Here is a 14286-nt window from a genome sequence, read left to right as displayed (position 1 = left end):
GCTAGTAATCTCAATGTTCAATTCAATTGTTCAATGTCAATATAACGTCGTATTTTGTATATTACACATCGGAACATTCACTAATATTTGATCGATATATTTCTTCATAATTACCATGTAATATTGAAAATTTAGCAGCTAAAATAGCCAAATTAGTTGAGCCAGTTTGGCTGATAAATAGCTAAAAACAGGTGAATCCTATTCCCGACATGTGAATGGCTCATAGTTCACGATCAATCCAAGCATAAAATAATTTCAAGATTCTATCTTATTTTTTAAAATATTTTGGATCATATTAAAAAGCAAAATATATCGGTATACACTCAGCCGATACAGAAAAATTGACCGATATTGCCGATACATCTCTAAACGTGACTACACCACTACTGGCTCGTAGCTAACCGGTCATACCTAGTCAGTGCTAATTCTATACTTCAGAATCAAGATAATCATAAAGTTGGCACATCGAGTAAAATAATTAGTTTTGGCAAAACATCACATCAATACCCAGACTAAGGTCAGAAAGGTTAACAGGCATTGATTGTTACCCTCCCATAAATCTTATTAATGTAAGGCCTGGTTTTCCATATTGATAACTACAAAAACGAAACGTAGTAGGCTGGATTCAAGAAACACGTAACGTGTGTCAATGTCGACCATATCTCCAATGTGGGAACAGTTAATGGCCAACAAACAAATTGAAATATCGCCTAAAATAGCATCACCGTCGTTTCTAGTATATTGACAACAGTAATTTCCTAATGTGTATAATTTATTGCACCGTCACTTGAAAAAGGTTGCCGACCACTGATTTAGACTAAATATCTTTTGTTGCCGCGACCTATCTCACAATCCACAGGAACCTACATATGTTTGAGCAATAGCAGCATAATATATCCCGGACTCCTCAAAGGGGGTTGGGCAGGAATGTGTAAAAATTTTGAAATGACCAAGTTTGTTTGTTTATATCATAATACATAAATAGGAGAAAGGCTGTGGCGTAGTCAGATTTGGATAATGACCAAACAAAGCTGTTTGTTATCACTGCATTGTAAGGCAGGTGAGGAATTCGAAACAATGTTAGATGGCTGACAACCTAGAAAAATATTTGTGAAAATCTGTTATAGTAAAACATCATCACTCATTGAAGTTTTTACTCGCTTTCATTAATTCATTACGAAAAACAGCAACAAGACTGCACAATGAACTAAAACAATAACATGCAAATTAATTATAAAGTTTTATATATGAAATCTAGTTCTAAATGAGTCTATTATAAAAATATATTTTGATAACTTGTTCTCACAGTCGAGTGTAAAAAGTACAAATTCAAATTATAAAAATAACTTTCAATATATTGGGGAAAATGATAAAACTGATCTCTGACATTGAAAGATCTAAATATATATTTTTATACTATTACATACACCCAAATCATGATCTCTAAATTCACCTCTTAGTGTTTCCAATATACAAAATTTACCTACTTGCGTGGAAATTTGAATTTAATATGTACATATCAGTGATAGATGAGAAATAACTATCATTCACTTATTTTTTGAATCACTCCCTTGCAGCCCTCTATAAAGAATGTGATGCGCTTGTTAAAATCTAATATTGGTCGAAATAGATATTACCGTTGATGACTAATGGGAAAACGTGCTGAATGATTCGGTTATGAATTCATATGCAGTTAAACTCAGCACAATGTGAAAATTTGTTTAAGCTGCAATATGTGATTCTATTTAGGTGTCTACGATTAATATTATTCGAATCTAGATAGCACAGATTAATAACTATGCAATAGTACCGGTAGGCCATAAAATTTTAAAAAGCAGACAGACCTCCTGGAGTATGCGCACCAAGATGACGCACAACCTGCAGGTTAGGATTTAGGTTATGCTACATCTTAGTGCGCATACTTCAGGAGTACCAAGCAGACTGTATTAGATATGCTGTCAATGTGGTGATTATGAGCAAGATTTAAGTGCATATGCACTTCAAAAATCAAGAAACTGAATTAATATGTCAGTGTCATTAAAACTTGACTCGTTATTGTCACTAAACAAGCAGTCTGGGACTGGAATATCTAGGTTAAACATTTGAAAGTTATCGAAAAATTTGCAATTGCGAAAGTGCCTCTCCTCTGATACAGGGAACTAATAATTTTAGAAATAATTAGACATTGCAGAAATTTGGGGACTTCAAGACAAAACTACAAAAGTTTACTAAAACAAATAAAAAAACACAAAAGGACAACTCTATGTTGTATATACATATAGGAAAGCAAGCATACAGTGACTAAGTCCACTGTAACCTTGGTGCATGATTATAATATAGAGGTAATTATTAGAAATCGTCTAGATCACTGTCTGCCAGACCGTCCTCTTGTCGAGTCACTGCTGTAATGTTTTCTACAGATCCATTTTCATTCGTGACAGCATTGTCTTCTGTAACTATTTTCTTATTTTTTTCGGCATCTACGGAATATACGGATTCTGCAATATGTGAACCGCTGGTACTAACAATAGAGCTTCGCTTTGCAGGTACTGGACGGGATGCTTCACTTGTCCCAATATCACTGTGTATTGATTTATCATGATTATCACTTGGTTTGTCTGGATTTTCTTCGAGACTTGTACTCGGAAGACGCTCGACACTGACCTTCTTCTTCACTCTTTTATCATCCTCGTCACCAGATGAAAAAGCCGTCGATTTTGCTTCCAAATCAGATCCAGATGACGTTCCTGGTGTTTTCAAAATTCCTTTCTGTCGTTTAACGCTACTGCGGATAGATGGTGATCCTGACGATGCACTGACAGGTGGCTTTGAAGATTGTTTTGTCTCAGAGAAACTCAGCCTACCAGAACGAGATGACGCATCACTTTTCCAAGAAGCACTTCTCAAACTTCCTTGGTTTGCTTTGGATTCGGGACTAGGGGAACGATTGTCTAAACATAAAAATATTATCAGTATGAGGCGGGGGTGGTGGTTACTGCAGTGTCACACTTAACTATGATTGCATTTCAGATTATCAAATCTCGGGTTCAAATCCCATGCCCTGAGGATGGGATCACATTGGAAACCTGAAATTCTATCTAGGATTCTCAATCTAAGGACCATTGCAATTTGACCCTTCCAATTTGAGCCCAGGGTGCAATAAATTGGGTAGGCGATGACAAGCGCGAAAGATACCCTTCCTTTCAAACGACAGTAGCTCCTTACCTAGTAGCCATGTTTAGAGTGAATAAGTAATCTAGAAATATAGCAAAATCGAAGTTCCCATTGACCCAATTCTACATGCTGTATGTATTTAAGCATGACACTGATCAATACAAGAAAGCCATGAGTTTCTCACTAGATATGAGTGGCTTGAATGGACCGATTAGTTTAGATAAATATTGACACATATAAACTAATACCAATTACATGAACTACAATTCTCGAAATATAAACACAAGTATTAATCAAAATAACTTTAAGATCACTATATTGTGCAACTTACAAGATGACCCTTCATAACCCGAAGAGTATGCTGATGTGCTGCGAAATCCACGAGATGATATATCAGCGGAAACTCCTAAATCTTCTTGTAATTTCATCAACATATGTCTCATTCTTGATTCATTTAATCTGCTACGATTTTGGTCAAGGTGCCTCTGCATGACTTGCGTCAATACCCTTTGAAAGTAAATTTGTTTATGAGTGCTAATATTTTATGGTCAAGTTTTTGTATTCACCAAAGGTAAAGAATAAATATGAAACTTGAAGCAATTGATGCTTGATTGATTTATATTTCCAAAATTTTCGAACAGTGATACCCTTAGACGGTAAATTTATTTGTGAATGCTAATATTTTATGATCAAGTTTTTGCATTCACCAAATGTAAAGAATAAATATGAAACTTGAAGCAATTGATGCTTGATTGATTTATATTTCTAAAATTTTCGAACGGTGATACCACCAACGCTAATAAAATTTATCAGCATTTTCGTAACACTGGATTTTCAAGCAGTTGACTGTATTGGCATAGCAGGTTATGCATTTAGAGTTTGAATCTCATGCCTACCACCTCAATCAGGGTTTAACAAACTAGTTAGGCAATGCTGAATTAGAAAGCTTCCGTTTCCCCCCCCCCCCCCCCCCGAAATAGTAGCTATTAGCATATCACTATTCGCGGCTGCTTTTACAGAGAAAAAAACACTAGTTAAGTGTCATTTAAAAAAATTAAATTGACGGAACTAATAAACAATAACTCTGTGGCTGAATGGAAAATAGAGTGAAAGGTCAGCATGAGGCGATTGCTATTATGAATCAAACATAAAAAACCCAGCTAAGCTAGATCTGCTAAGTGATCGAGATTCTCCAGGACTTTTGCGCTGGCGGACCCGTATGCATAGAAAACAACTATGCCATCGAAAGAGTGAAGATTCAAAATTTTTCTGAACACTAACACAAATAAGCAACTGTGACATTTTTGATGAAAACCAGACCACAGCCTTAGGTTACAAATGTTGAACGATAAATAAAATGAGATTGTTCTTTGTTGACAATGAGAAATGTTACAAATATTATACAAGCTACAAGTGTTATTTTGCAAGCTTGGTCCTAGCAGATCTTACACACGCAGCATGCAGTATTCATCTTGAGCATCAATTCAAGAACCACTGTTTTCAAATATTTCTGTATCATACCTGTCTGAATAAATTCCTCTTGTCAGTATATCATTCGTCACTCCGTTGATAAATTCCAAATATTTCATTTCTTCTTCTTCAGCTTGAATTCGATTCTTTGTTTCATTCTTTGCAAACGTATCAGATCTAGGTAGGTGTGAGTAATACAAGTTAGAATGCATTGAGGGTAAAAAAAGTCCACTAAAATAAATGTTTCATGCTATTCAGGAAATTGAAAATGTACTATCTTAGAAGCAAGAGGCTGTGCAGTTGAGGGAAATTCACCATTGACTCGAATTTTGACTCCTACTCAGCGATAAAAGAAATTGACTCTAGCTCCGACAAAATCAAATTTTAATAGCAAAATCTGCAGCTTATGCAATCCTTTCCTGTTGGGAAACTCATTATTATTGATGCTTTTTGAGATTCTGTGGGAATTTCATTTTTTTATCACTACTGAAAGTTCACAAAGTTTTGAGATCAATTTCGAGAAATTCAGAATTTTGACTTCCAAATCCATGGAGTTCGAAAATAGGACTCCAGTGAAAACATGCCAAACTCAAAACTCCACAGCCTTGACTCGAAAGATTATCTAAATCACAATATTATTATGATTTATTCCAAACATGCATTTTAGCAAAAATTGCTTTGTACATTCAAATAAATATGTAAAAAAGAAGTATGTATGAAAGTAAAACTTATTACCGACATGCAAACTAAACAAAAATCATGCAACAACTGGAACCCTGTGTACATAATACATAAACAACTCATATTCGGCCGAAGTATTCAAACGACTAGACCAGTGTTTCCCAACCTGAGTCCGCGGTGCGTTTGAATGAGTCCGCAACGAGCCATAAATTCACTGCGAGCCGTAATTGTTTTTGCGAAACTTAACCATCAGCCACAATTTACCTTAGAATTTACATAAAACATGAAAAGCTTATGAAAAGTTTATCCATATAACATTAATCGAGTCAATAATTTCTGGATACTGAATGAGTAAGGCTTGGCATATATTCGAATATTCAATTATTAGAATAGCAATTTATTTTTCGAAAATTTGATAACAAGTGACGCGACATGTCACTTGCGCGTCGTTTAATCAAACGATTGGATTTAGTCGTTGTTGTACGAGGAATAATTTTTCTGGTAGGTGTCAATGGTGGCAACCTAAATTTTCTAAATAGAAAAGCGGCAATACAAAATACTGGAAATAAAACTGAAAACACCATAAGTTTTTTAAAAACGCTTTTTTAGACATGTTGCAAATTGCAAAATTTCGGGTGCTACCGTAGTATTCGTATCAGGGCATTTCCCTCAGAATTCTTTGCTTTACTGCAGGGTCCGCAACCTACGGCCAGCGGAGCAAAATAATCAGGCCCGCGACGATTCTCTTAATTATAGTGACAAAACAGCTGTTTTTACGATTACACCAATGACTTGCAACCTTTGATTTTGGCCTGCGAGCGACACTGTTGTACGAACAGCTCATATTTGTCCAATTCACAAAAATACGAATCGCAGAGTAAAATGATCACAATTAAATTAATATTAAAGCAAGGCTATGAATATTTTTTATTTTTATTCACTAATATACTAATTATATTTTTAATAAGTACTAAATCAAGTTGTACTTTCTAGAAATTTATAGCAGATAGTAGGATTTTTCTAACAGCGATAACAAATTCGCAAGATCGCAAATAATTTAAATCAAAACTAAATATAATCGGGCAGTATATTCTCACATTATTATGTTCGCAGATTGCCGTTGCATTTAAAAGAAGTAATGCTTTCATCTTGTCATAAATCAACGCAATCGCGAGTGACCATGAACACAATTAAACTAAAATAGGAAAACATTTTAAATTCTTGTCGTTGTCAAGGATTGAATATTGTGCGACAGAAAAGGCCATTTATACACTAAGAAGTCGGCCCTTTTAACAAAGGCGTAATTGCGTAGCATTTCCGATTTTGAAATTCGGAAAAATTCTGTTGTTTGGTTTTACTACTTCTTCACACAGAGTACGGTTGCAAAAAACTCACGTCGAGTCCGCAAAGGTTTTCGCCAGTGAAAAAATAGTCCGCGACCAAAAAAGGTTGGGAAACGCTGGACTAGACTCAAAGCGATAATTAAATAAAGTAATTATTTAAATACGGTAACTTGTGTGGTCAAATTTTATAAAAGTAATAATAATGATTGTGCTTTTGCTCCTCATGGAAATTAAGGTAATTCAATATAATATAACCAGAATGAATAAAGAATAACTACACTGCGAGATTCAGTTGCACAAATCATCATTGCATAATAAATTGCAAATAACCTTATAAAACTTCTTCCTAAACTGGATGTTCCAAGAAAATTCGTGCTTCCCGTTCCAGTTTGCCGAAAACCATAGTCATTCGTTGTACTAAACAATAACACAGAACAAATCTACACTACAGTGCGTACAATCTACATTACTGTGATACATACATTACAACAATTTGAAAATTAAGAGAGGTCAATTTTTTTTGTTGGCATAAAATATAAGAGATGTTAAATAGACTTTAAATTCAACTGAATTTAAATTTGATAAAATCAATTTTATTAAATTAGATTTGAGAAAGATTGACAAAAACATGCAGTCCTCAAGTTTGTTTTGGTTGCCAAAAAAGTAAAACAGGGACGTCAAGAAGGAATCGAATATTTGAATACATACAAAATGTTTTATTCGGTATATTAAATTTTTAATTTTAGAAATAATTTAGAATATTTTGATTAAAAAATATGTTGGTTGTTCCGAGCAAATTTAAATCTGACGATCGTAAGAAAAGTAGGCTTTGTGATAGCTGTACACAATACAACAATCTCCCAATTCATAGAATATATATGATATTTTATATTCAAAATTAAAACTTCATAAAATAGGCTAAATTCTTTTAATCCATTTTTGTCTTGATATTTTTGATTACATCAATGTCGAATTGAATTCAATTGCTCCTAACTCGATCTAATATGTAATGTTTCGTAATTGACCTGGACTCTCTGCTTTCTATTTGACAAATAGAATTTGCATATTCCTATGATATTTAGGCACAAGAATGTAAAACTAAATATAATGTATACCTGGCTTGACTGGGATATATATTATCATAAGTACGTTTTGATTCATCAAGAGTAAGTCTTTGCATAAGATCAGTCTGTTCTTCAATCCATCTTCTTTCGTGTTCCCTGAAAATATAATAGGTTATACTTTATACAGCGCCTTAATCAAAAATATATTCTACTACATTCAGAAGAATCAACACTTGGGGCTGTGTTACTCTTTTTATGAGGGGCTGTCATTGGGCTGCCATAAGGACAGCAGGTTTGATTGTAAAGGTATCTACATTTAAGATGTGTACTGCCAATTAAGTGCAATGCTTGTGTAAACCCTAGTGTTTCCACATGCTCAAATGTCTCTGGCTTGAATGAAAAAATGTGTCAATAACTGTGGAAAAATTCTGAGTGTGCCGTGGTAATAGTGCTAAAACTATACAAAATATACCATCGATTGGTTAATAAGCATAGGATTTAAACATTTGATTTTCAATTTATGATGCTGATAGATATAGTTACCGGTAAATACAACACACTAATAGAGACATGTGTTGTGTTATGCATAAGAGCGCCTTCAAATTTAAGTCTGCTCCAAAATCATTCACAGTAGGCCTACTTTTCTGAAACAAAAATTGGCAATTCAACTATAATATATTCATGAATTCCACAACTGAAAACTAATACATCCTTCAGTTATATTTTGATACTAATCAATACAAAAGTTTCTCAATAGTTTAGCAATATTCATTACCCTTCATGAGCATTATTTTCAACATCCATATCACAGCAGGTTGACTGCAGTTGCCCACTTTTTGTTCTACTTTCTTCCAGTTCTTCTAAGTTATTATTTCTATCAGCAAAACTAACTTTTCTGTCATGATTCAAAAAAGTTTCTAATATTTTATTTCTGTCCTCTTTCATTGCTTTATCGAATATAATACGTTCCTCTGCGACATCAAATTTTGAAACTAAATCTTTGTTGCATTCTTGACTAATCTTATCCAAAAGTCCAAGAACATCGTTTCTCACAACTTTTCTTTCTACTCCACGAAGAGAGGTGATTATTGTCGTGAGCTGTGTTACCGAGTATTTGATGATCGACTCACATTTTTCGATATCTTTGATGTACATTTTTCGCAGAAGAGTGAGTAGGCTTGCAGAGCACTGCTGAAGAGTAGTAAACCATTTATCCATATCTCTCTCATTTATGACGTTCTTGTAGCCAGGTGGTTTTACATCAATCCGCAAACCAGGTGGGACACTTTTATCTAAAATATGCATATCCACCAGACCCAAATACATAACAAGCTGCGATTTTCTTGTAAAAATTTTGCGCAAATAACGCAAATGGTTTCGGGCGAGGAGCTCCTGATTTTCTTGCTTTGGAAGCAAACATTGACCTGCCTTGACAATACACCTAGGTTTTTGTTCTTTGCTCATATTTTCCTCAACATCTGAACTCACATTCCAACTCAAGCAAAAGCTTTCACAACTGATTAATATTTAATTCTAGATCATTTCTGCACTAACTGTACCATATTGTGACATCACAATAATTAAAATACTACCTACACCTGAATCAATAACAATAACATTCAACAATGATAAGAAGGTCAAACAGGTGCATTATTGATCTGTTAATAACAAGTACTCACTTGTTATTATCATGCATTAGAGATGGATTGACACACACTAGCTGTGGAAGAAATAATACTTTTGTGCTTATGTTTTACCATATTAATTCAATAGTCATGCATTGAGCAGATGTTGTACAAACCTGCTGTCTATATGGCAGCCCAAAACACCATTCAAATGGCAACAATGATGATGACATCAAGGGTTATTTAAAATCTTGGGATAAAATCCGGCACCCACCCACTTCACTCAGGGTGTGATAAATGAGGAGGCAATGCCAAACTGAAAATGTTCCGGTATTTCCAAGCAATAGCCGCTCTTCAAAACTAGAAGTGGTCACTTTTTGCAGAGGCTTATTCAGAGCAAAAGACATAAAATTATGAATATATATAAAAAATTAAAAAATTCGCAAATTTTTATCTGATAAAAGAATTTCTCAAAGACATGATAGATATAGAACTCTTATACTGACCTGTTGGGTGTCTTATCCTGAGCTGATCTCAAATCTGAATAAGATGCTACTGGGGAGACATTATCTTCTTTAGATTCATGCGACTTAGTTGCAATTTTTCTTTTATTCTCTTTCTTTATGACAAGAGGTGGAGCATAATGCTTTGAATTTGACAGATATGATTTCCCCGATCGTTTTTTCAAACGTGGTGTAAAAGGAGTGTCTGTGTTTTTGAAACGTTCTTCGTGTCTGTCCAAGTAATCTCCGCTATATGTTTGATTTAAAATGTCCGATTTTTGTGACTTATTTCGAGGAGAATTTGGATTAGAAGTTGTTGATGAACGAGGACTGTAACCAGATTTCGATCGATGTTGAGAATGAAATGACGATGATGAACGTGGTCGCATTTCATCGTATCCCGTCTTAGTCACAGTTACTGAAAGTAAACGAGGTGATCCGTAGGCATCGGAGTCTCGCATCTGAAAGCAGCATAAAAATGAGCTGATATAAAATATAGATGTTGCCTCAAAACATATTTTTTCAAACAAATTCCACGGTTATCACCTGATTATCACCACAGCATGATGGCCTGGTGGGTAAAGCGTTAGACCTAACTATGATGACACCATATGTTAAAATGTAGGTTTTAAATCTCATGTCCCCCAACTCACCAAGGAGGTAAAATATTGGGTATGCAATGCCGAATATAAAAGATTATGGTCCTTTCAAACTATAGTAGCTCCTTGTCTAGCAGTGGCTACTTGTGCAGCGCCTTGTTTAGCGCAAAAGACATATCTAGAAGCGAAATTTATAAATTTATAATAATTTTTATAAGTGAGTCATATAATGATTTAAACGAATTGTAATCTACACAATTCAAAATCCTACACAATTTCATATTTACATTGTATATGACTTGTTGATATAAGAGACTAAGGATGTCTGTATCTAACTTGCACAAATATCCTTTGTATTAGAAAATTAAATAGTACAACTCAAATATAAAACCTGATTAGACAATGAACTGCTGTGTTTCATTTCTTTTTCAAAATCGAAGAGTTTCATTTGTTTTGCCATTGCTTCTCTTCTCATCTGATCTCGTTTCTTCACACTTGTAGTCATAGATTTAGGTGGTTTGTTGTCAATAGCAGCTAGAACATAATGCGAGAAATTTTTGAATTCTTGTTCTTCATCATCAGATGCATGAGTAAAAGCCTTGTTTAGAGCGAATAGCGTGAACAAGTAAAATATCCAAACATGCTTTGTTGATAATACCATTATCTGACATATGTCTATCCAATAATACCCTTATCTGGTCACCACCAAACTAAAACAAGATATCAACAAAATATTACTTTTAGCCTTCACGCATTTACTTGATTTCTTGATTGGTTCGATCATTAACTTGCCACTTTAATTATTTTGATTGTAAATCACAACTGTCCTAGATACAAGTTTCTGCAGTGATGTATAGATCACTTACCACATTGGCATCCATTGATAGAAAATCGTTTAAATACTTTCGCATAAATTGTATTGGTAAATAATTTTATTCCATTATTAGGTAACTGGTAGAGGAATATATTTTGCAACAATCAGTTCAGAACTACAGGGTTGCGCAACAAAACCCCATAAATTTCCTAATTAATTCTATGAAAATAAAGAATATTTTTCAACACTTGAACTTCTGTTTGTGCATGATTGTACCCAAAAGTTTCAGCTATCCAGGACACTCAATCCAGGGCACAGATTTTACATTTGCCCTAGAATATGATCCAAATGACGTGGGTTGTGTTTTTTCGGAGCACTCTGTAGTAAGGTAATAAGCAAATGAAAAAACTTACATTTTGCAGTTCCCAATTTTATGTAATGACTTGACATATGGTCTTGGATCATATACTGAGATGATAACTTGTTGATCGTTGGTTTGAATGCTGCAAAACATGAATTATATGTTATTCCATCCATGAAGCTTTCAAATAGAGTGACAAAATTATTAATGGATTATTAATAAGTTTTGTTCAAATAATAGTCAAAATAAAGTTGAATAATGATAATTTAAAGTTTGTTTGAAAATAATTAGAAGCAGCTCTTCCCAACCGGGAATGAATTCCTCTCCAAATGGGATTTGAATGGTTTGAGGGAGAAAATTTAATTTTGTATTAGCTTTGTTCCTTCACTTATTTAGTTATTTTTGTACACATTCATGAACTTTTCAAAATGTACAATCGCCAAGAGTGCGAGTTGCATGTATGACTAGCTAATTATCCATCAATAATTGAACACGGAAATAAGAGTTGTTATGCAAGTGAGGAGGAATGATGAGTGTATATAGAAAAAGGAGGGAATATATTTAAAAAGTTTGATAACCACTGATCTAGATAATAAAATTTTATTGTAATATGTCTTCTACTACCATCAGTGCTCATATGGTAATATACCAAAGTATGACATACATCAGGGCTACTCAACTATTTTCACAAGTAGTCCGTCCGTTTATAGAACTTCAAAATTACTGGGGTCCGGTCATTACAGAAATTTTATTTCATTAAATAGACGAAACTTCAAAAGCAATATTATATTAAATACAAGAGCAATGGCTCGCAAATATGGCCACAAATATCGCACATCGGTACCAGTAGGAAAAACTGTTAGGCTGTGTATTTATTTTGTACCAAAATCTTCTAAAACTATAAAACGATGCTTATGCTGACAAAATAAACGAACAGACGTGGTCTAAATTAAAGGGTCGAAAGGTCCGGATTAGGACCGCGGTCTGCCAGTTGAGTAGCCCTGACATACATGATAGCCTATAATCTTTTCAGATTGGAAACGAGATGAAAATAGATGCTTACGGCTACTATTGGGTGCCAGATGACCTTTCATAGGCCCCATCATCATGCCTTGGTTATTCATGACGGTCACCATCTCCGAGTAATATTGACTGTTTCAAAATATTTGACTGTATAGCCTATGTTGCTCCACATTGAATTGTTGTTATTTCTGTTCTTTAACCTGTAACTGTTAATAATATGAAGTACATAATTAGGAATATGGACTTGAGAATAACCCAATATTGTCTGAATATTTCGAAATTTCAATTTCTCAAATTAATTGTATTTCCAATATTCAAAATAATTCGATTTGGATCCTGAGATGTCATGAAATGATAAACGTGTGAAGTATGGCTGTTACTCAAATTATTTTCTAAATCTTAAGAAATGCAAGCGTGCATGCATGCATATTTGTCTCGAAATGTAATAGTATCTGCATAATAGTCTATATATATATACAATATAACAGAAATGGGATATATGTCTGTATGTACAAGGCGTTACTGGCCTAATACAAAATTGTTCGACATGCACCCTTCACAAATATAACAGCAGTATAAGACTGTTATGTTATAATGAGACAATAAGCACAATAAAGTAAATAGACAATTAAGGAAAGCACTACTGCAATGCACAATGTATGTACAATAGTCAGTTAATAATGACAAGTTCAACATGTCCCAGATGTAAGGTATAGCTGGATTGCCACAGAAAAATTACCATTTATGAAATAAAGTATGATATTAGTAATTTATTATAGAAAATATTGCTACAAAACGTGTACAAATATACTTCGATCTTTGATCATTCCAGTTCACGATTTGTTAGGTAATAAGTATTGTATCTTCTGCTTCTACATTCAGACATCTGTACATTCATAAGTTATACATTGACATAAATTAGATAAAAAAGAAAGTTTTATTGCATGGTTGATTACAGATTGAATTTTCCATACATCTGTATGAAAGGAAAATATATTAAACCAGTGTTGGAATTGAAATCCAGATTGTGAAATTGGAATAATAATAAAACATAACAGAGTTTTAAAATACGATAACTGGAGCTAAAGTCAGTAAGCAGTGGACTGGCAGATATTAAAGTTCATTCAACGTGCTAAATTCAGAAAACATTGCTAAACGCCGAAGTTAAGCAATTTACAAATCCGCAATTCCAAATATCGTCAGTTTTTCTTTAAACTTTACACGTGACGTTCACGGTTCATAAAATACTCTAATATTCTATAACGTTAAACAATTTATGGTGATCAAAGCTTACTCAAAACAGCAGATCTGTGCTAACGTAGGCCACTTACCGTACCTCGAGATAACCAAACAAAATAACTAGGCTACTACGCGTTATTTGTTTACTGGAATTCGTCAATCAAAACACGTTGGAGGTAGTTGGAGTCCACAATTTCACAGTAAATTTTGAAAGAAGCATATATATTAAAGTTCAACTTATATAAATAGGATAGGATAGGATTTACATATTTATCCCGGGGGAGAGGAAAGCCGATAAGACGGCTTATCCATATGGCGAACCACGGCCTCTCGTCCGGTTACCATTCCAAGTCGGGTATGGGATTAGTTATATTGTTTGTTTTCGGAAGC

At 34.1% G+C, this 14286-nt stretch overlaps 1 protein-coding gene across 4 annotated transcripts; it reads right to left on the bottom strand.

The window, feature by feature from the left end:
* Positions 1-1144: 1144 nt before the first annotated feature.
* Positions 1145-13988, bottom strand: LOC120335413 (spermatogenesis-associated protein 7 homolog). Of its 4 annotated transcripts, XM_078109677.1 has the most exons (10): positions 13469-13987; positions 12698-12863; positions 11687-11776; positions 10851-10993; positions 9864-10321; positions 7784-7888; positions 6999-7085; positions 4696-4821; positions 3506-3681; positions 1145-2951 (listed from the first exon to the last, which is right to left on the bottom strand). In XM_078109677.1, the coding sequence occupies exons 2-10, from the start codon at positions 12768-12770 to the stop codon at positions 2350-2352; spliced, it is 1860 nt and encodes a 619-aa protein (XP_077965803.1). In that variant the 5' UTR covers positions 12771-12863; positions 13469-13987; the 3' UTR covers positions 1145-2349. The 4 variants fall into 4 exon arrangements, with proteins under 4 accessions (XP_077965803.1, XP_077965805.1, XP_077965804.1 ...); XM_078109679.1 differs by lacking the exon at positions 6999-7085 and having other exon boundaries at positions 13469-13988; XM_078109678.1 differs by lacking the exons at positions 9864-10321; positions 10851-10993; positions 11687-11776; positions 12698-12863; positions 13469-13987 and adding an exon at positions 8508-9326.
* Between the last annotated feature and the right edge of the window lie 298 nt (positions 13989-14286).

Source organism: Styela clava, chromosome 2, assembly GCF_964204865.1.
Source record: "Styela clava chromosome 2, kaStyClav1.hap1.2, whole genome shotgun sequence".
Lineage (NCBI taxonomy): Eukaryota > Metazoa > Chordata > Ascidiacea > Stolidobranchia > Styelidae > Styela > Styela clava.
This window is presented reverse-complemented; position numbering and strand designations above follow the sequence as displayed.

Coding starts and splice junctions, on each gene's coding strand:
- LOC120335413 (XM_078109677.1), bottom strand. CDS start 12,770: ATGGTGACCGTCATGAATAACCAAGGCATGATGATGGGGCCTATGAAA. Junction 11,777..12,697: donor TCTGGCACCCAATAGTAGCC/GTAAGCATCTAT, acceptor CATGTTTTGCAG/CATTCAAACCAACGATCAAC. Junction 7,889..9,863: donor CAGGATAAGACACCCAACAG/GTCAGTATAAGA, acceptor TTATATTTTCAG/GGAACACGAAAGAAGATGGA.